The sequence below is a fragment of the Hypomesus nipponensis genome, chromosome 10 (genome assembly GCF_054491055.1).
Source record: "Hypomesus nipponensis isolate SF chromosome 10, ASM5449105v1, whole genome shotgun sequence".
In the NCBI taxonomy this organism is placed as follows: Eukaryota; Metazoa; Chordata; class Actinopteri; order Osmeriformes; family Osmeridae; genus Hypomesus; species Hypomesus nipponensis.
In genome coordinates this window covers 4,094,785-4,116,164 of record NC_140370.1, presented here as the reverse complement: position 1 = coordinate 4,116,164, position 21,380 = coordinate 4,094,785, and the positions used below count along the sequence as shown (strand labels likewise).

At 49.8% G+C, this 21,380-nt stretch overlaps 1 protein-coding gene across 4 annotated transcripts in view; it reads left to right on the top strand.

Annotated features, from left to right (window-relative positions):
• Positions 1-21,380, top strand: part of adgrl2b.1 (adhesion G protein-coupled receptor L2b, tandem duplicate 1) — a 63,681-nt gene that overhangs the window by 19,225 nt on the left and 23,076 nt on the right. For all 4 annotated transcript variants that reach the window (XM_084707090.1, XM_084707089.1, XM_084707088.1 and 1 more), the window contains exons 3-7: positions 7,043-7,256; positions 10,293-10,402; positions 12,611-13,411; positions 20,028-20,339; positions 21,055-21,155. In XM_084707090.1, coding sequence (XP_084563216.1) covers positions 7,043-7,256; positions 10,293-10,402; positions 12,611-13,411; positions 20,028-20,339; positions 21,055-21,155 — 1,538 coding nt within the window. The remainder of the gene's footprint in view (positions 1-7,042; positions 7,257-10,292; positions 10,403-12,610; positions 13,412-20,027; positions 20,340-21,054; positions 21,156-21,380) is intronic.

The following is a 21,380-nucleotide window of genomic DNA, read 5'->3' as shown; positions in this document are numbered from 1 at the left end:
TACTGTGGGAGCCTCCTGGGCTTGTCTCGAGAACGGGGGGGGTGGGGGAGCCGGGGGGGGGGGGGGGGCGGGTTACTCTGCCTCAGCAAGCAAGCACAGAGACACAGACATGTGATGAACCTGCCCTCCTCCTTCCCACCAGCCCATCCCACCCCCAGGGAAGGCACCTGACTATTCCAACGGGGGACCTTAGCCCTTTGCTAAGCCCAGCTGGGGTTTGAAGTGCAGGGGCAGGGGGGAGGGTTGGCATTGGGAGGGTTAGCGATGGACCTTTCAGGGAGTTTAAGTAGCAGAATCATTCCGAGGGGATCAAGGCACCAGAACTCCGCCCTGCCTGCTCGCTACGTGCGGGTATTAGAGGGGAGATTCATTTGCGTTTTTTCTTGCTTCTGCTCCAGACTCTGTTGTTTCTGTGTGTTTCATCAACTGCTGGAGAAAAGCAGACGTAAACAGTATGAACCCTGTGAACAATATGCAGCTACTCCCCTGTATAGCGGTGAACTAATTCTGTCAACATGTCTATCTCCCCTGTGCATATAGGGTGTTTTATTTGAACTCCCAATAAGAATGTTCTTGCTGTTAAATGTTTAGCCTCTGTGACAGAGTATTTGTATCGCTTTGAGGGGAGTGTTTTATTCGCATCACTTGTGGAATTCCCCAGCTTCCACAGCAGTGGGGCTGGATGGTTAGATGGAAAAGACAAAAGGGAGAGGCAGATTTATTTTCAAAATCCTTGCCCTGTGTCATCCCTATCATGATGAGTCATATTAATGGACGACCCTCCACTGGCCTTCAAGGATTATATGCATTAGCAATGTAATGAAGCGCTCCTCTTCCTGAGACGGCTTGCTCAGATGTGTCTCCAGGAGGTCAGAGGTCACTCGGTCCATTGACAGAGAAGACGAGCTTCAGTTTGAACAGGCATGCTGAGATAACCCCATGCTCGCCCAGGGCCTGGGTCTTAATGCTCTCTCCCTTTAGGGAGTACTTGATGTGAGAAAGTCCACAGCTGGAATAGACCATCTTGCCTCCGAGCAAAGGGAATTAAACAGAGCCAGTGAACTTGGGCAAAGGAACTCAGAGTGAACACAGGCGATGCAGGGCAACCGTATCGCGCCGCAAACACGACGCCGAAAAAAAAAAAAAAAAACCCACAGTCTCGACGTTAAAAGAGATTTCTCTCGGAAGAGAGATAGAGAGGGGAGAGCGTGATGCTTTTGGCCGCTCGAAGGGGAGACTCTCGTGTGAGCTCGCCTGTCGAGCGTTTGACCCCGGAGCCAGAGAGGGAGCAGCGGGATGAGGGACGGCACCCAAGCATCTGGCGTGACGGGATCCAACTCCTGAATAGACCCACCTGAGTGCATAAAGAGCCTACACCGTGGGGAAGAGGGGGGAGGGGTGGAAGGGGGGGGCGGGGGGCTCCATAATACTTAGCCCAGGTGATATGACAAATCCTTCTCTTTAAAAAATAATCCCCCCCCCCCCCCCCCTCTGGCAGACACGCATCAACATGCAGTACATGGGATGCTCCCCTGCCTGCCCACCCACTGCTCCGGGAGGGAGAAAAAAAACATCGCCCAGGAGATGAACTAGAGAAAGCATCACGGTCATGAATACAAATAGTGAATTTGGAACCTGAAGCATCGACGGTGTGCTCTTGCACCACGAGAGGGAGAGAATTGGGGAGAGAGAGAGAGAGAGAGAGAGAGAGAGAGAGAGAGAGAGAGAGAGAGAGAGAGAGAGAGAGAGAGAGAGAGAGAGAGAGAGAGAGAGAGAGAGAGAGAGAGAGAGAGAGAGAGAGAGAGAGAGAGAGAGAGAGAGAGAGAGAGAGAGAGAGAGAGAGAGAGAGAGAGAGAGAGAGAGAGAGAGAGAGAGAGAGAAGAAGAAAAAAAAGCAATTGCCCTGAACGTGTCTTTCACCACAAATGGACTGGATCATAGCTCCGGGTCTATTTTCGAACACTTCTATCGGAATTGTGAGTGTTTGATAGCAGTTGGCTGGGAAAGCAGAGTTTAGCCTTTGGTTTTGTGGTCTTGCCCGACACTGTCTTTAGAAACCATTCCCAGCAAGGTAAGGGTCGAGAGAGGACTGCGTGTCATATGTCCTTGTAGATTTTCACAATGACGTTTTGGCGGTTGAGATGAAATTGTAGCCATGGTGTTGTGGTCAAGCTTCTGCTCAGGCTATCGCATGTGTTTGACAGGCAGATGTTATTTTTGCAAGTCCCAAATCTCTCCCCTCATCTTCCACCTTATTCCCTCGAGTTGATAAGTGTCTCGCCTGAGAAGGTTGGATGTATAACTTTGTTCAGCACATCAGACAACAATCGCAGTGCAGGGACATGGGGGGGGAAGACAGAAACGATTATAACATGTAAAAAGAGAGGTTGATTGCCTTCCCATCATCAACTTTAAGAAATGTATTTTCTAATGCCTTGGTTGCGAGGAGTAACAAAGACCGTAGGGGAAAAAAAAGAGGCCAAACTTTGGCTTTGTTCTTACATGTGAAGCATTCAAATGTGCTTTCCATTTTTTTTTCTTTCTCTCCTGTTTTCTAATTCCCTTTGGAAATCTTGACTTCATCTTTGGAAAACACACTGTACGCCGGCTCTCAGGCCGGATATTGGATTATGGAGGCATCCACGCAGTTGGAGGAATGCTTGACTCTGAGATCTTTTCTTTCTTCCAAAGATGTTGGCTACCAGTAATATTGAGAATGAAATGACAAAAAAGACAAACAAATCTTGAAGCGCTCCCGCTGTGTCCACTATGGGGCCACTCTGATCCGACTAAAGGCTACACCCTCCTTCATCCCGCTGAGAATGAGTCCCTGTCAAGCACAGAACAATGGGGCCCAGCCTCAGGGAACAGAGCCATTTGCATGCAGCTGTTTGCCGTTTCCAGGACCACGAAAGCCAATCAAAGGGGCCTTAATGGAGGATGACAAGCGTCAACCAACGCCTGCTCTCTCTGTCTGCCCCCAGCCCTCGCCACTCAGTCTCCCCTCCAAAAAACAGCCCCGTTTTTTCGACTCAGATCAAACATTCCACCACTTTTCTCCACCCCCCCCCCCCTCCTTCCCTTCGTCTGAGGGCTTGGTGGAGGGAAGTTTGGGAAGGGTGGGGGAGGTCAAAGGTTACTAAGGATAGGCCTCCTGAGGACAAAAGAATCCTGGGAAAAAGTACTGCAAGGATGGACCTAAACATGACAGTATGTGTCTGGTCTTGTGCTCTTTACAGCTCTTTCCTAGATTGCCAAATGTCGATAGTTTTGTATCAGACCTCCCTTTATCGCTGCATTTCTTCTCCGGGGTTTGAATGCCACTGCCGCACTGGCTGGGACTGGCTTTTTCAGATTCACCCATCTGAGCCACAGTGCCAATTCCAATTTCAAGGGTGTTGATAGAAAACAAAATATGTATTATGGAGGAGGGATTGTTGCCAGTGAATTACAGCCTACAGACTGCAAAAGAGAAGTGACTCCCAGAATGCAACGGTATTGAGTGGCAATATTGGCCGCTGCCTTGCTCTCTTGAGCTCAGTAGCAGGCTTAGCGCGCTGGTCAGGGGGAGGGACCTGAAAAGCTACTCTTCTCCCAGTCATTCACTGACCAGAATGCCTGATAAGGCCCCGTGTCAACAAGGCCGGAGTAGGGGATCACAGCCAATTATGTCCCAGCTGAGGCAGTTGCCATGGTGATTTGATTGAGCATTCCATATAATTTATTATTTACTTGGCTCGGGTGCAGCCTTGGTGTGATTTCATGTTAGCCTGGAGGAATGGGGAGGACTGAGGAGCCGCAGTGTTTTACCCTCAGTTTCTCCCTGGCTGCTTTCTTAAGCTGGTTTCTGAACTGAGGCTCGTGCCTGCCTGTATGCTGCTGTGAAGTTGAGCAGTCGAACCAAGCCCGGAGCCCAAGATGAAACGCCTCTCACACATTCTGAAGACATCGACACTCACGCACACACACACGCACACATCCCCGCCCCCATCACCCCCCCAAAAAAACAAAAACAAGTCTGAACTGTTTCAAAATGTTTTTTGAACTACGCTGACATGAAATATCCTCGCAACATTCTAAGTACCTTCCCATGGTTTTCAGGTCAACACTTAAAAGCCAAAAGAAAAAGTTAGAAAATGTAATACCAAAAGCCAGTACTACTTGTTATACCCCTGGTGAATAAAGCACCATGTAAAGTCCTGGTTTAGGAGACTCTGTTGTGGTGAGGCAGCCTTGACTGAAATGGCTGCTTCAGACCACAAAAGTAGTCTTGGCATTTTGGTAAAAGCAGGAGTTTTCTACTGACGTAAGTAAATAAAATCCTGAAATCTTTCGAAGTTTTTGTCATTATCTGTCCAATGACTGTAAGCTAAGACATCCATTAATGAGCCCAGTACTATCTGGGGCTGAGCGAACCAGCAATTTGTCCAATATAGGCCTCCAGCACACATTGAAGATACTCCCCTTAATTGATGTCCTTGTGCCCTATGACCAGGGAGATCCATACAGCGCAAGGAAAGAAGGAGGTAGGCGAGCACCAGGCTTAATCAATCGCTAGGCCTCTGTTGGCAGCTGTGTGCAATCACAGCGCAGCAGACTGATGGATGGCCAGAGAGCTCGGGGAGGGAGGTTACAGTGAGGGGGGTGAGGAGGGCGGAGGGGAGGGGAAGGGGGCGGGGGGGGGGGGTACAGTCTTGAGGAGTGTTCTCCAGTCACTGTTTAAAAACCCCATGAAACGCATTCGTTCTGTCTGCTCTCTGTAGCCCGCGTGATAAACCTGTCACTCGCTGCACGAGCAACGGCCAAGCGGACTGTTCATTACTGTCTTTGTGGTGAGGCAGGGCCCCGCTCCGCTCTTCTTTTTATCATTCACTATTTTGGACAGGTTTTTCTGCAAAGCGCGGGTAATTATGGTCGTCATTCCTATTACTTATTGGACGAGATGTGAAGTGAAGCCCTCTCCCTCCCCACACACACAGCCGTGCCACACCGCTATCCCCATTAATCCACCCTAAACACCCAGGCTAAGCAGAATCTACAGGCCAGCAGATCCATAATGGTGTCATGCAGCGATGGAATGCTCGAGGTCTTGTCATTGTGCGTGTATATCTCGCCGTCCAATCCGTCCATCTGTATTTGTCCAAGCATGTATGAATCCATCAGCGTGTACAGTCGTGTTCCGAGACCAAGCTCCCTTCATTGATAACTCGTTTGTTAACGTATTATTATTCTAGCCCTGTATTGTTTCCCATCCACATCTCTAAGGAATTAGCATCGACTTGGAAAAAAAAGAGAACAAAAAGACCCCCTCCCCCCCCCCCCCCACACTTGTGTGTTAGTCCACTGTATGTGACAGGCTGCGCTGCCGTTGAATATATAATTATAATGAAGCGAGGCCCAACAATCCAAAAGGAGCGAGCGTGAGAGGTTGGGGTCGCGAGGTAGGAATTTCAAGCAGGAATCACTTCAACTTTCGGAGGTTTAAACCCAACTAATTGCGTCAAGCCCTGGCTGTCAAAAGTGGGAGGGTAATTAGCGCGAGGGTGCAAAGCGAGCCCGGGGTGGTTAGTGTTAGTACATGACAATGCGGCGCAGCCAATAGGAGCATGAACAGGGTAACAGGCTGAAAGCGGGGCTAATTAGGGGAGCGCGGAGCAGAAAACACAAATGGCAGCTGCCCCCTCTGGGACCCACTGTTGCCACGAACAATGGTGATTATTGACAGTTCATGCGGCGCTCTGCCTCGCACTTTTGCAACAGAGTGCATTTGCATTTTTGTACTTGGACTTAATCATTGTCTCTGAAGTCGTTTTGTACTCGTCATTAGTTTATGACAAGTACTGTATCCGAGAAAGGTTCTAATAGACAGTTACACTTTCAGTATTTCTTACTTCTCTTTGTGGAGTTTTTCTCTTGTTCTCTTTCTTTCTAACCCCCCCCACCCACACACACACACACACACCAATTTTTTTTTTACTGGTATTCTAAGCATTAGTGGTTTGGTATTTACTTTCTCTTGGAAAATAAATATATGTTTTTGTAATCATTTGTTGAAGAGGAACAAAACAAATTGTGAAACATTTAATTTTTTCCAAGTCTAGCTCTTTGGTTGAGCTCACATCTGCTAAGTCCCATGTATAGATTTTTCCTCTTGTGTGGACCCCAGACGGCCCCTCCTTCGATTGCCGACACTGTAAAATGGATTAAATTACACTCCATGCTGCTGAGATTCTGCTATTTTTCTGTCTTACTCCACTGATAGAAAAACAGTTTAAGTATCCCCCAAAAAACAAATCAGGAACCATGTACCTATTGTAAGGGAAACATTTCTGAGTGAACCTACAGTATGCGTGTGTGTGTTGCTTAAGGGGGAGAGGTGGGTGGAAGGGTTTGCTCCAGTGTCGTCTCAGTATTTTCCCAGCGCCTTTTCACAGTTCCTTCTTGTATTCCCTGACTTAACATCTGAGGCCTCTGCCAACAAGTGAAGCGAATAAATTGAATTAATTTGCCTTTTTCCCTCTGGCCTTGTTTATGTGCTACCACCTGTTTCGACTGTTGTCACTATAGGCCCACTGCACGCTTATGAACCTCTAAAGAGATATTTCTGGCCTTTTCTGCTTTATTGTGAGAGTTGCAATTACAGAGAGACAGGAAATGTAGGAGAGAGAGAGAGAGACGGGGGAATACATGCAGGAAATGGCCCGGGCCGGCTTCGAACCCGAGCCTCTGTGATAAAGCCTTAGCCTACATTTACATTTAGTCATTTAGCAGACGCTCTTATCCAGAGCGACAGTAAGAACAAGGACATTCCCCCGAGGCAAGAAGTGCCTTGCAAGGACACAACGTCATTCGGCACAGCCAGGGGGAAATCAAACTGGCAACCTTCTGATTAATAGCCCGATTCCCTAACCGCTCAGCCATCTGACTCACACTCCGTCTGACTCTCCGTCTGCACCGTCATGCTTATGAATTTTTACGCCCATCATAAACACCCCCCCCCCCCCCCCGCCCTTTCTTTCCACCTCCCTCTCCCACTTCTCCAGGGTTCAGCAGAGCTGCCTTGCCTTTCGGCCTGGTGAGAAGAGAGCTCTCCTGCGAGGGCTACGCCATCGACCTGCGCTGTCCGGGGAGTGACGTCATCATGATCGAAACGGCCAACTACGGACGGACAGACGACAAGATCTGCGACGCTGACCCCTTCCAGATGGAGAATGTCAACTGCTACCTCCCGGACGCCTACAAGATTATATCGCAAAGGTAAAAAGGCCAGGCAAGGGTATCTCATATCCCAAACAAGCCCATGGCAGAAGGGAGGTGTGGAGAGAGATTTTCTTTCTTTCCCTCAGATCCTGAACCTCTCAACTTCTAGCGTTTAATTAGATGTAGTTTGACTGGCATCTGCTTCAGCAAGATTGAGTTTAAGATATTGTCGAGGGGGGCGGGGGCAGGAAACTAGTTTATGTGTTAAATTCAAACAGGTTGAACTTGGCAACCTTAGAACCTGGCAACCCTTCACCATACTTCTTTCGTCTGCCGCCTTAGTGCAGATGCTGAGGCCCAATCAGCTCAGAGCGGCTGAATCACATGACACGGCGCCCTCTTTAGATCCCGTTTGGAACGTTTGACTTTCGTTGTTCAAACACTTGTGCTGCATTGACACTGCAAGGCCCCAATTCCCCCGAGCACTGCCCCCTTATAACACCATTTATATTAGTGCTGTTCTCCCAAGACGGTTCAGCACAGTAGAGCCCACGCATCGCCTCCGTTCTGCCGCTCGGCCGCCCCCAGAGGTGTAGATGTGTGTATTTAAAGGGCTCCGGATTAACTATTCATAAGTCACAGGCAGTCGTGCTCAGCCAACGAGACAGGGCCCTGCCCCGGCTCCCCCCTCCTGCCCCCCCGCTCCCCCCTCCTGCCCCCCCCCCCCCCCCCCCCCCCCCCGGCTCCCCCTTCCCCCCCCCCTCCCCCTCCTGGCACCCTGAGCACCGGCAGTTACAGCGGGGCCCCGCTCCGCCATCCCTACCGCCCCGCCCGCGTCTGCCCTCCGTCCCCAACCGACGGTTCCGCCGTCAAACCCGCTAATCAAGACGCCCTGTGTTAGCCCGTCACGCCGGGTTTGCGGCGACAATCATGGAATTCTCAAACAGACAGACGGCACTAATCGCTCTCCGACTCGTCCCCCCCCCCCCATTTGACTGTGATCCGTCACACTCCGGTAGAGACGCGTCGACAGCCCCTCTCTCCCCGGTTTGCCCCAAACCCCCTGAACAGCACTTCAGACTAATCTGCAACAATGACTCGGAGAGTAGAGGTGCGAGTGGGCTTGGCTCGTCTGCGCCGCCAATGTCCCCAGCTAGTCTACATGATTCTAATTGGCTGGATCAGAGGAAATGGTTCCTGACAATAATTAGCATTGATATAACAACCCAGGCTGTTTCTGTAGTCCTACTACCGCGGTGGGACAAATATCCAGTCTACCACACACTAAAACAATTGAGTACAACTGCTTACACATTCACACTGTCACATCAACCTGGACACCCGATATGTGGAAATTGGGCTTTCAGAGGAGCGTGGAGGATAGTTCATGCACAGCAGAGCCTTTGGAGGGAAGGCAGCGAGGAAGCAAGTCCTGTAAATGAACTCCGAATCTTAATTTCTGGTGTCATTGGGGTGTCATTGGAGGAAAACAGGAAAGACTCTGAGATTAACTGCCAGCGTTTTGTAAAAGGGAAGTTCTAGGGCTTTCTGCATCCTTCCCCCGTGCTATCGTTTCCCTCAGAGTAGGGCAGGGTAATGGCCTCGGGCAGAGGATAATGAAATTGTTCTTAATTAATATTCTCTGGCGGAGGTTGCCTGAGTGTAGCTAGCAGAAGCAGCCACGACGTAGCCTCCCAGACACCCCTAGTAATATGATCATGTGGCCCTGGTGATGGTGATGGTGATGGTGATGGGTATGGGGTTGGGGGGTGATGGTGATGATGATGGTGATGATCTGTAGGCTGTTATTGTAAATTATGCCATGGAGAAGCAGTTGGAAAGGAGATAGGGGATATATCATTACTGTTTATTAGGTAGAACTGATGGTTCAATATCTCAGCAGCAATTACAAAGTTCAAAGCAGACATTCCGTCACTAGTTATGGAATATTTTCAATTTGACACACTTGTACTGTGGATCACGCCAAAATGTCATGTTAGATGAATGGGTCGCGAGCTAGTTTATGTAGAACTGGCTAACAGTTTGACTTTCAAATGGACAATGGTTCACCTGTGGTCCTCTCAGTGATCTGTCTGGCTTTTGTGACTTTGCATTTGACCTCCTCAAATATTTATCATCGACCTTCAAATTGTTAAATCTTTTTTTTTTTTTTGGGGGGGGGGGGGGGTGGTCTTTTTCCCCTTCCTGAATGTCTGTTTGGCTCTGCGTCGGTCGGCAACCCTCTCAATCCTCCTGTCTCAAGAGAGCTTGATTGAAGTGGGGCCAATTTCACCCTGTGTTTGCACAGAAAATCGCTCATCTCTTTTCCGTTTTCTCTCACTCATCCGCTCACAAAACATGCAGGCACAAACAGGAAACACACACTCATGCGAACACACTCACGTCTTAATGCAGTCGTCTCTCACACAGTTTCAAAGGCAATAAGTAATATGCTAATGAGTCCAGTGGAACTTGATGTGTTATGTGGTTTTCCTTTTCCAAAGAATCTCTTCTCCGGTTACCAATGAAAGGCAGCCATTTCTCTCAATGACATGCCCACACCCCCTGCGGGGCTTTTTGAAATGATTTCCCCTCTCACGAGAGAGTGGCAGAAGGGTGCTTGTGTAGACGTGGCTGCTTGGAACCACCACCAAAAGCTCCAGCGGCGAGGTAACCTGCCAACGAATATGTCACCTCTGGATGTCTCTCATATACTCTTGGTCTAATGAAAGAGTTTAGGTGTGCCGTCGTTGAAACACATATTCCGACCTCCTCGACACATCCGTGACTCACTCAAACCCCTGCTCTTCAAATGCGTTTCACCGTCAGCATGTTCTCTCTCTCTCTCTCTCTCCTTCCCTCCCTCCCTCTCTCTTTCGCTGATCTCTTTCACCCCCTATTCTCCCTCCACTTGCCCAGGGAGGCAACTACAGTACATGGCGTCAAGGCTCTCCCCCGGCAGATAAGATTATCATCCCAGAAATGATTTGTATTGGATGACGGAAGTCCCCGTTCCCTCTGTGTGGTCTGTTGGCACCCCACTGAGGACGTCTGCTCCCACCAGCTCTCAACCCTGTGGTCCATCTTTTTCAGGTGTAACAACCGTACCCAGTGTGTGGTTGTCACTGGGTCCGACGTCTTTCCAGACCCCTGCCCGGGAACCTACAAGTACTTAGAGGTCCAGTATGAGTGTGTTCCCTATAGTAAGTATTCTGTCTACATGTTTGTCTACACGTGCCTCCAATTGCACCGCACCTGTCTCCCTCTCTACACGTCATACACACTCGAATCTGACCTTTTAGCCGCCGACAGTCGGGTTGAGTTAATCCCTTCTCTTTTTGACTGACCTCATCTTTCTGCTGTGATCCTCTCCCAGATTAATCTATTTTCTCTGGTTCCTTTAACGTCCAGGGTTCTCTCTCCAACAGTCGAGCAAGGGCCTCCTACTGGGAAAGGAAGGCCATATTTGGGCCGACGCTACATTCTTCATTGTTTATTTGCCAATGTGTGTTTTGGCTCATTAAGGCAGTTGAGCCTGTAACATTAGCGGCACGTTATGTTTTGTGTGTGGGCGAGGGTCTTTGGAATCAAGTTGAGATATGTGTCTGTAACGTCGGTGTAAACGCCACCCCCAGTTGAAACGGCCAGAAATAACTTGTGCTCGGTTTCCCTGAGAATGAGATCTAATCTAAACAGATATATCAGGCAGCGCTGAAGCACACTGGATGAATCCAGGATTCCGATGGGACTTTTTAATAGCAGTTTGTGTTGTAGACATATTTGATTTCAACTCGGCTGTGTGTGTGATTTCAAAATGGGGTTCGACGACACCAGAAGAAGAAATGCACGAGCACATCATCATTCTCAGGGGCAACACACACTGTGAAGGCCTCAATGTGAGACGTGTCCATTTTTCTTATCGCAGGAGCAGAGGCTGGCGAACACTGTTTCTGTTTTTCAGTTTTACCTTGCTTTCCTCCCCAACACAGGCCAGCTGTCTCCTCCTCATGTCCTCTAACGTTCTCTACTCATGTACCTGCATGGTAGTTGACTCCTGATAACCTTTCTCTCCCTTGTGCACTTTTTTTTTTGCTTTCTTTTCCAATGCCTAAAATAGAAGTGGAACAAAAAGGTAAATGAGTGGTTTGGCCCTCACCGCCCTTCCCCCCCTTCCCCCCCACACACACACCCCACCAAGCTCCTTGTCCTGTGGTGTTGAATCCAGCCCCCCTTACCCCTCCCACCCCGTCTCCCCTTGTCTTCCTCCCTTTTGATTGCCTCTCTTTGTCAAATGCCTAAACCCATGGGGGGATTGATTGCAGCACTGGGAGCCCAATTTAAATTTCGAAACCAGATTTTAAAAGGAGCCCATATGCCTCTTAAAGAGATCTCAGTCCAGACGGGTAATGCACGGCATATCATAAGAGAGATCAGCGGCCGATGTCTACAGCGAGAGATAAACGCAGCCTTAGCTCGAGAGAGAGAGAGTAGTCGTCAGTGTCCTCGTCTTCGGGGGCCGATCGCAGTATGCCTGGCCTCTATCACCCCCTCTCTGCATGTGATGTTCAGTAGCAGGGATGGTTGAGTGAGGCTAACCAGGTTGTAAATGGAAATCATCAGAAAACAAAAGGTATTTTGGGGGGGGGGGGGTTATTACGGATGCAGTGATTTGGAACTTGTCCGTTGCCTCCCTCACTCATCCCTGTGTGACAGAAGCAGACTTGAGGCCATTGGTGCTAGCCCTCATTCTATCTCCACCCCACCCTCCCCCCACCCCCATTTGACCTCCATCCAAACTCTCTGTCTGTCGTTTGGTCCCACCGCAATATGTGACGTCTTCCCCATGTCCTTTAGTGTCACGACCCAAGCCATGTGTGCGTGCATGTGCAGCGTGTCATTTACCCTAGCTGTCAGCGCGGTACATGATTCCAGAAACAAGCTGCCATTACGAGTGTCTCTCACCCGCAATCCTACTTAGGGACCTTTCCAAGCACTAGCTTGTCCCCAACCTCTCCCGTCTCCCAGGTCTTGCATTTACAGGTACCTTTCTCCTTTGATTTTCCTTACATTTGTTTTTGTCCCACACAGTCAGCGTATGGCAGAATCTTAAGAAGTCAACCCTTTGTTGATTCCGACTCTTATCATTCTACACCGCCATCTGGACATAACCCTTTGTTTTCCTCTTTTCCCTCTTCACAAACAATAGCACAAAACGACAGTATAAAAACGACTCCCAAAAATAGACTCCGACACCGATGTCCCTGACTCGGACAACAATAGATTTGGACAGCAGCAACAAACAAACAAAAAAATACCATTAAAAGAAAAATAAATTCAGGTGTTTCGATTCAATCTCAGGTGTTTTAACCGAAATGCTTGATTTTGTTTCGCTCCCCTCTTTCTGTCACTAGTTTTCATTTGTCCCGGGACTCTGAAGGGGGTCGGGGAGCCCACCTTTGTGTTTGAGGCGGAACAGCAGGCGGGGGCGTGGTGCAAAGACCCCCTCCAGTCGGGCGACAAGGTCTTCTTCATGCCCTGGACGCCCTACCGCACCGACACGCTCATCGAGTACGCCTCCTTGGAGGACTTCAAGAACAGCCGCCAGACCACCACCTATAAGCTCCCCCACCGGGTCGACGGCACGGGCTTCGTGGCCTACGACGGCGCCATCTTCTTCAACAAGGAGCGCACGCGCAACATCGTCAAGTTCGACCTGCGCACGCGCATCAAGAGCGGCGAGGCCATCGTGGCCAACGCCAACTACCACGACACGTCGCCGTACCGCTGGGGCGGCAAGACGGACATCGACCTGGCGGTGGACGAGAGGGGCCTGTGGGTGGTCTACGCCACGGAGCAGAACAACGGGCGCATGGTGGTGAGCCAGCTCAACCCGTACACGCTGCGCTTCGAGGCCACCTGGGACACGGCGTACGACAAGCGCTCCGCCTCCAACGCCTTCATGGTGTGCGGGGTGCTGCACGTGGTGCGCTCCACCTACGAGGAGAACGAGAGCGAGGCCAGCAAGAGCCACATCGACTACACGTACAACACCAAGCTGAGCCAGGGCGAGTTCACGGACATCCTGTTCCCCAACCAGCACCAGTACATCGCTGCTGTGGATTACAACCCCAGGGACAACCAGCTCTACGTGTGGAATAACTTCTACATCCTGCGCTACGACCTGGAGTTCGGCCCGCCGGATCCAGACGAAGGTAAGGCGCTGAACACCCTCTCGTGCCTCCGTCTCTCTCCCTCTTTGTCTTTGGGTTGTCTTTGTAAAACGTGAGGATCTCGCACTGGAAACTAGCAGTGTGAGGAGTCACGGACGACTGCCTTTTAATTCCGAATGCAATCCAGGTGTGATAGGGGGAGGAGGGCTTTGTTAGTCTTGGGGAAAGGGCTCATTTGCAAACAGAAATGACAGATTCACCTTGGACCGAGAGATGGCTTCTGCGGGGACCTTGTTGGCACACGGCTTCTGGAAGCCCTGCTCCATTATTACCATACGCCAAGGCCAGACACTCGCTCTACTTGGTGCTTGGACCCCATCAAATTCTCTAATCTCGGGCCTTATCCCAATCCATTATAAACACTGCCCTTGTGAACTTACTTTTAATGCTAAGGAATGAGATTCTGAAATATTGCGCACAGTATGACAGAAGGTTATCCCCTTCCTCTGCCTTTGGATTCGGACATCTGTTGCCATGGCTACCCCATCAACTGTACTGTGGTCCCTACTTACAATAGCTCGGTGGACAATCTCCATAATATCGGGTGGGAGTTAAAACCCCAAATCAAAGTGTATGTGTGTGTGCACTAGGTAGCTTTATGGTGAATCATGGCGAGCGACTGGATGGAGGAGAAGGCTTGCGCCGTGAAAAGAGAGATCAATTACTGCCGAGCGTCCTGTCAGGAGGCGAGGGGGTTTAGATTAATCTGTGAAGTGCTGAGGGGAGACAGACGTGTCATCAGACAGGGCTCTTACATCACAGCCATAATGGCTGTAATTACCTGCCCGTAGCCTCCTTATCCCTGAGAGCCAGGCTAAGTCCCCGCGCTGGGAGCTGCACCAGCCAGACTGTGGACGTCGTAGGTTCAAGTCCCCGCGTTCCCTTCCCACCACAGCCACCACCACCAACCCCTTGGCAATCGTTTTCTCTTAAATACAGCGTTCCGCTTGAAGTTCTGGTTTTAGTCTGAACTTGTGAACGCTCCAGGGCGGGGCTGTCAGAGAGAGAAGCGCGACCCCTGACCTGCGTCGAGGGCCAAACGTCTCCACGCGGGGCCCATGTGCTCTTGAACTCTGACCGCTTGTCAACACGCCTGTTTGTATTCCGCCGCTGCTGTTTCGGGGGGGGGGGCGGGGGCCCTGAAGGTTGACCCTGGCTTATCCCAACTTGTCAAAAGCCTCCATTAAGACCATGTACTGTACACAGGAGATAGTGTCATTTTTAATGAGTTCTCCGTGAGCTGGCTGTGCGTGCGAGCTGACTGCCTGCTCTTGTGCTCATGCTCAGATGTATGTAAATGTAATTAACAACTGAATTATCATAATTAGCCTCCTCTTCTTAAAACACACCCGGGGAGGGGGGGTGGAAAGTGCGCATAGCTGTACGTTTTCAACGAGGGGCTTTCGCGGGCACTCAGCTAACTGCTGTAATGCCTCGGTAAATGCGAACCGTAATAGGAAACTCCACTGGAGCTCGGGCACATGTAATCAGGAAGACAGCCAACAGGTTTCACCTATTATTTTTAGAACCCATCTCCAGCTGTGCCTCTGCTAAGCTAGTCTCCAGTGCGAGCGCTGTGTTTCTGGGTGTACTTGCCACCACAAACCGTTAAGTTCACGAGAGCACTCTTTTCGGTGTTTTTTAAAGCACCTCTGTTAAAAGAGGGGCCGCTAGAAAGAGCAGCGGGGCCGTGCAGGCAGCTGTGTGCGAGGTTCTGTGAGCGGCGCGAGTAATTGCTTCATGTTTATTAGGTTTCCCAGATCTACACCTTAAACTGCTGGAGTGGATCGCCATTAGGATTTATTGCAGCTCAAAATATAGTGTATAGTGAGACAACCTGTTCCGCGGGGTAATCTAATGGCGTTGAAATAATGTCTCTCTCACTGAAACTGAGGAGCACTTGAGGCAGGGAGAAAATTAATTGTGTCCATTAAGATTCATGTGCCCCCTAGTAAAGCGCCACAAAGAGTGAAATCACTGCCATTTTTAGTTTCAGAGACCTCAGTACCAAAAACGGTACTCGTCCAATTCCACAGAGACCACACAAGCCAAGACGATCGGTAGTCTATATTTAGAGGAAAGTATGTGGGCAGAGCCATACTCACCTTAGAATGTGAGCTTTATCAGTTCCAGGAAACGAAGGGTCTTTTTACAATTCAAGTCGCTGTAGATTGCCCAGGATGAAATGATTCCAACACAAACACAAGTACCACGTTAGAAGCCCAAAGTCTTTGAATGCGTTAGGAGTACAAAGACGCCCAATGATCAATGCTCAGATAGTCTCAACTCCTTAGAAGTGCCACTACTAAAGCAATGTGTGTCAATAAAAAGCACACCTAAGTGGCCGCCATTACTAAATTTGTAGGGACACTTACAAGGTATTGTCTGCAATGCTCAAAGAAATCGTCTGGTTTCGGTCCAGTGAATTCCGAAAACCAATCAGAACAGCAAATAATTGCCAGGGGGATTTCAAAGTAACGAGGAGAAAGAGGAGGAAATTAATTTGCCTTCGAAGTAGCATTGATCTGAGGGCTACAGAAGGGGGGTGTAAAATGAATGGCTTTGCGGAGGGAAAGCCGTCAAGAAAAGTAGGATTTGGTCGAGATTTAGACAATAGTGAGCAAGAGTCATGCTGCCGCGCCGCATTAGCAAAGGTTAGTTAGCCAGATGCTAATAGACATCTTCTGCCTCAGAAGGCTAGCGCCATCAAGCCTGCGTTATGCTCATTCAATTTTGCTGCTCCAAATCAGTTAGTCTTATCTGTATGTTTTCAAACCATTGAACAAATGCAGTAGAGTGAGCCATCACAACGCAGCCACGGTCTCATTAGTGAATGCATCGCGTTCAAAGCTGGGCATCCATGGGGGCTCCGTGTGGCAGACGATAAAACAACATCAATATTTGCCTGGGCCGCACAGGTTTGTTGCCCCTCATGGAGAGGGAGGTATTAGTGGAGCCATGCAAGGTCAGGGGTCAAACTACCACTGGCTGGTTGGAACAGTTTTTTCAGTTCTGTCTGTTGCCCAGACTCAAAACCGACATTGGTTGGATGTGTGACTTTTGGGTCAAATGCGAGGTTTTATCTCATGGGAGGGTTGCGTGTGGCCCCCCTTTTCAACTCAATTCAATATATCTATTTGTCATTGTCATAGAAAAAAAACGAAATACTGTTGTTTTCTATGACAATGACAAATAAATATATTGAATTCTCCTGTCTCTGGTACTGCGTGGTTATATGGTGAGGTATATACTGTATATGGTGTTGGTACCCAGGGTGGGGTGGGCCGCGTCTTTAGTTTCAGGCCTCATAAATCAACCAGAGAGATGGATACTGGTCCTGACTGGCAGAGCTTTTTCTGTCCCCTGCTCTTTAAGGAACCAGGTGTCCATGCGGAACACTAGAACACTCACACAACCCCACTCAGTCTGCCCAGGGCTTTAGGAAAGCCTATAGGAAGAAGAAGAACACTGGATGTAAGAAAACATTATCACCTGTCTCCTTGGACTATTATGATGGTGTGTTTTGTGCCGGCTTAGCCAGGCTATGTGACCAGATGGTTTACTTTGGCCTATTCCGGAACACATGACTGATGTTCACGTCACTGGGCCTTGAATACAGCAGCACGAGTCTGCATATAAACAGGTTCATGTAAAATTCATGGCTTGTGGGATCTGTTGTTTCTCTGTTATTAGCTACTGGCGCAGAGAACTTCAAGAGTGAAACAACCCCACAACAGTAGCCCAGACTACCTTTTAAGACTGGCTAGGTCAGTGTCTCCCTAGTGTGTCCAGTTAGACTGGAGGTCTCCATTCTCACACCCCCAGTAGACGTGAGCGGTGATAAGTACCATGTGCTAAAAGGGTCTTTCAAAAGTTTGTCATTATTGGTTGGTCGGTACTCTTCAGTGTGAGGATTTAATAGCACTCAGTGTTTGACATTTTCATTTCGAAGACCATTATTGCAAAACATTCTTTGCCGTTTGCACCCACTGGTAAAATTAGAAGGCTCTGAGAACGATCACCTAAATCACACAAGACCCTCCATTAGAACTTGTTTGGCTGCCAATCCTCCAGAGATAACAAGGATGCTTCTTAGTTATCTAGCATGTGTGGTGAGCTGTGAAGATATCCTCCCTTTTTTTCTTTAAGGAGAACTTATGACTGACAAACAGAATTGCAAGGCATCTGATCATCTCCCTATAGCGGTTGAATACCTATTTCATTTCAAACTTGGTGATGTTTCATTATCGGAATCTGCATGCGTATGGACGATCATATATGCTCGACAAGTATAATCAATTCAACTTCAATTCTGTCAAGTAAACTTAGTTAGGCTTCCTGACAGCTAATGCTCCCGTTTGGTGCCCTCTTTGTTCCCTGATCACCTCACGCTACTTATAACTGCTGCCACTCAGCATATGCTGCACAGTATGTCCTTGCTGTCGGATTCCTCATGAAGAGTGACTTAACAGGCCCTTGAGTGAAATGACGGCTAATTGAGGTGCCCCCTCTCTGGGCTGAGAGCTGTTAAAAGACGGCTAGCTTTTACCTCTGCTGGAATAGCTTGTCGTAATCAAAAGAAAATTGTGGAGGGTGGCCTGAGAGGGAGACATGAAGAGAATCCACGATTGCATAGGTTGCTGTGAAGTGCCTTACTTCCTATTCATCTATTTGTATATTTATTTATTTGTTACGGTGGCATAGGTCTGCTCTCCTCTAATAGCCTCATTCAATTTTTTCCGTAAGGCCAAACTTGACCAAGTCCTTTCAGACAAGATAATTATCCTCCAGAAGTTCCTCAAGTTATTTGACACAGGCCGGTGAGTCACCACCAAGAGTGTTTCTCTGTTTGGTATAATTGTATAGATGTTTTCTGCTCTCGTATGGTCTTCATTGCTTGTCTGCTCAGAGACCAATTGATAGAGAGAATGGGGAAGGCAAGAAAGAGGAGGACACAGACACACACGCTCACACACACACACACACACACACACACACACACGCTCACACACAGAAACTAATAGATAGATGAAGAGGAAAGAGGATTGCAACAGAGACACAGACGAGGAGAGACAGGGATCTTCCCACAATTTGACATTATAAGCTCTTCGCAACATCTGTCTGCGACAATAAGCGGACATATGTCAGCCGTCAGATCTGCATCCACACAGCTCAGAGAGGTGTGAAGGACCGGCTGGGGGACAGGCACACAATGAGCAGGGTGAGTGCAGGGTAATTAAGCTCTGCTAGTGGGAGGTGGCAGTGGGGGGGAGAAGGTCATTGAGTGAAATGTCATAACACAACAGCACTGCGGGGTGATCCGGCCACCTTTTATTTATATATATATATATATTATATATATATATTTTTTTTTCAAGCCAATTCCAGTAGGAGCAACACTCTTTCTCCCACTAACTTGTGAGTCGTGGCTAGTTAGCAGTAAAGCCTAGTGCTTCTGCTGTCTATCCCCTCCGAGCTTTTGAACCGGCCCCGAACAGAGAGCTTCTTTGTCACGAACCTCCACATTTGACTGGAACAGGAAAACAAGAAACAAAGGCTCCCCTGATCTCCTGATTGGCTCCAGATGCAAACCGCGGGCTTTGTCACCGTTCAGTCTCAGGAAATGGAGATGTGCGCATGTGACGATGGGGTGTCAGATAGCGTGATATTGCATTTTCCCCCCGAAGCACAGAGGACTCCTGAAGACAGCGCAGCAGGGCTTTGCACAGCGGCAGACCTCATTGTGGGAAGCTGTGGTTATCTCCACCGGCGATCATGCGGCCGTGGCTATAATATATGATCACTCAGGCAGGAGACAGCTACAGACGCACCGACGGTTCCTTGCACGCTAGATTAATACGTTTGACTATTGCCACTCTGGTTTACTGGTTCTCCCTGTCTCCTTTCCAACATCTGCATCCACAGTAATGAGCACCGATTTAGAAACACCTGCACACTGGGGATTGCACATGCACTGAGGGGCTAGTCACATACTCGCACAAAAACACCCACACCCACATCTCCTCTTTAAGCTGTGCATTCAGTACAGCAGAGGCGCATTATCGCTGATGTATGGTTTTCGCCTAGGGGATGTGGAAGCGGGGGGGGGGGGGGGGGGGGTTTACGTTGCAGTTAGAATTTCCCAACGCCTGCTTTGTCAAACGGGGCCAAAAGAAAAAGGTAAGATGCAGGCAGGCTTTGTCTTCCTTGTTGACATTTAATCAGCCCCAGGAACTGCCCCTCTGCTGGAGAAATCACCGGCAGGCAAATGGATGCGTCCACCTCCTGTCTTTCTCTTATTTGCCGGTTTAAGTCAGGTAAAAATGGCTGAGATAGTGTAGTGTTTGCAGGTTCTCCCCCTCCAACTTTGTGCTGTGCTTGGACAGAGGAGTTATAGGTCCAGTCCTGCCCTGGTCGTTTTATTCCTGGGACTTATGGCTGGTGGTAACTCAGCGCTGGTGTGATCACTCGGAGCGCTGCAACGGAAGCTGCAAAGGACATGAACGTCCCCTAGCTGACTGATGGATGTGGAACGTTCCAGATCAAACCTTTTTCCGTAAGGTCTAACCGCAGCCCTTCTCTCCCCCTCCCTCCGCAGCACCCGCCACAGACGACGTCTTGTCGACGGCGTTCCCGCCCGACACCACCGCGGCGCACCTGGCCACCAGCACCCCCTCGACCAGGGGCCAGCAGAACACCACCACCACCACCTCGGCCTCGGCCGCAGACCCCCGTGACGGCAGGGAGCCCAACCGGGCCGAGGACTCCCACGTTACGGCCGAGCCCTCCGCCCCGGAGATGCCCCCCACCCCCAGGCGCTTCTGTGAGGGCACGGCGAGGAGGGGCATATCCTGGCCACAGACCCACACCGCCTCCACGGTGGACAGACCCTGCCCCAAAGGAACCAGAGGTATGGGGCCTCTATAGGCGTTCAGCAGCATCACCGGCGCGGCGTGGCCGAGATGTTTCTGGAACCTTCTTCTGTCTTTCTTCTCCCCTTCTTTTGTAATGGAGCATACCAATGACAGGTATGGGCTGCGTCCTGCAGTGCAATTATTTAATTATAACTCAGCCGTCATGAAATAATCATCGCCCGTACCACTGACAACTGTCATGAAATAATCATTGTGAGATAATTATCATCCACAACTGTCACAACAAAGAATATATTAGGATGAAGAGAACAGAGAGGGAATGTTCTGGAGCCGTGTGAGAGAATGTCTCGACACGGCTTTGTTGACACAGCGTCATTGTTAGTTACCGATACACTGTTTACGTACCGTTTGTAATGTAATCGCTAGCATATTCATACATGTAACGCACAAGTTTTGCAGCTGCAAGCATTTTGCAGCCGCAAACACGTCAAGAAACTCACCGAGCAAGGTCCAAGCTCCCGAATCTTTGACAGTCTCCCAAACCTGGCAACCCTGCAGTGTGGCCAGGCGGCTTCCCTTTATGCGTCGTCGCCTCTCCTTCCTGAGGCACAGAGGAGCAGGGGTGGAGGAGGGAGATGGATAAAGGGGAGGGAGGGGGGGGGTCTTCCTGTTTAGACGAGCCTGCTGAATGGAGGAGCAGCAGGGGTGAGAGTGCCTCTCTAAAGCCTGGACGTGTTTGTGCCCCTGCAGGCATCGCCTCCTACCTCTGCGCGGTGACGGGGACCTGGACCCCGAGAGGGCCCGACCTCAGCAACTGCACCTCCCATTGGGTGAGCCAAGTGGCACAAAAGGTGAGAAGGTGAAAGAAAAAGAGGGGGGGGGGGGAGGAAGGGGGGGGAGGGGCGCAAAGCACAGCAACCTTCTTTATCCACGCCGGAGCCGAGCGCATCTGCGTCCGGGATCGCTCGGCGGCGGCGTGAAGGCCGCACCTGCGAGGCAACCCCTTTGCCGATGCACGACCTCATGAGCCCCCGCCTTTGTGCGCCACAAAAACACACGCCGCGGCGAAAATCGCT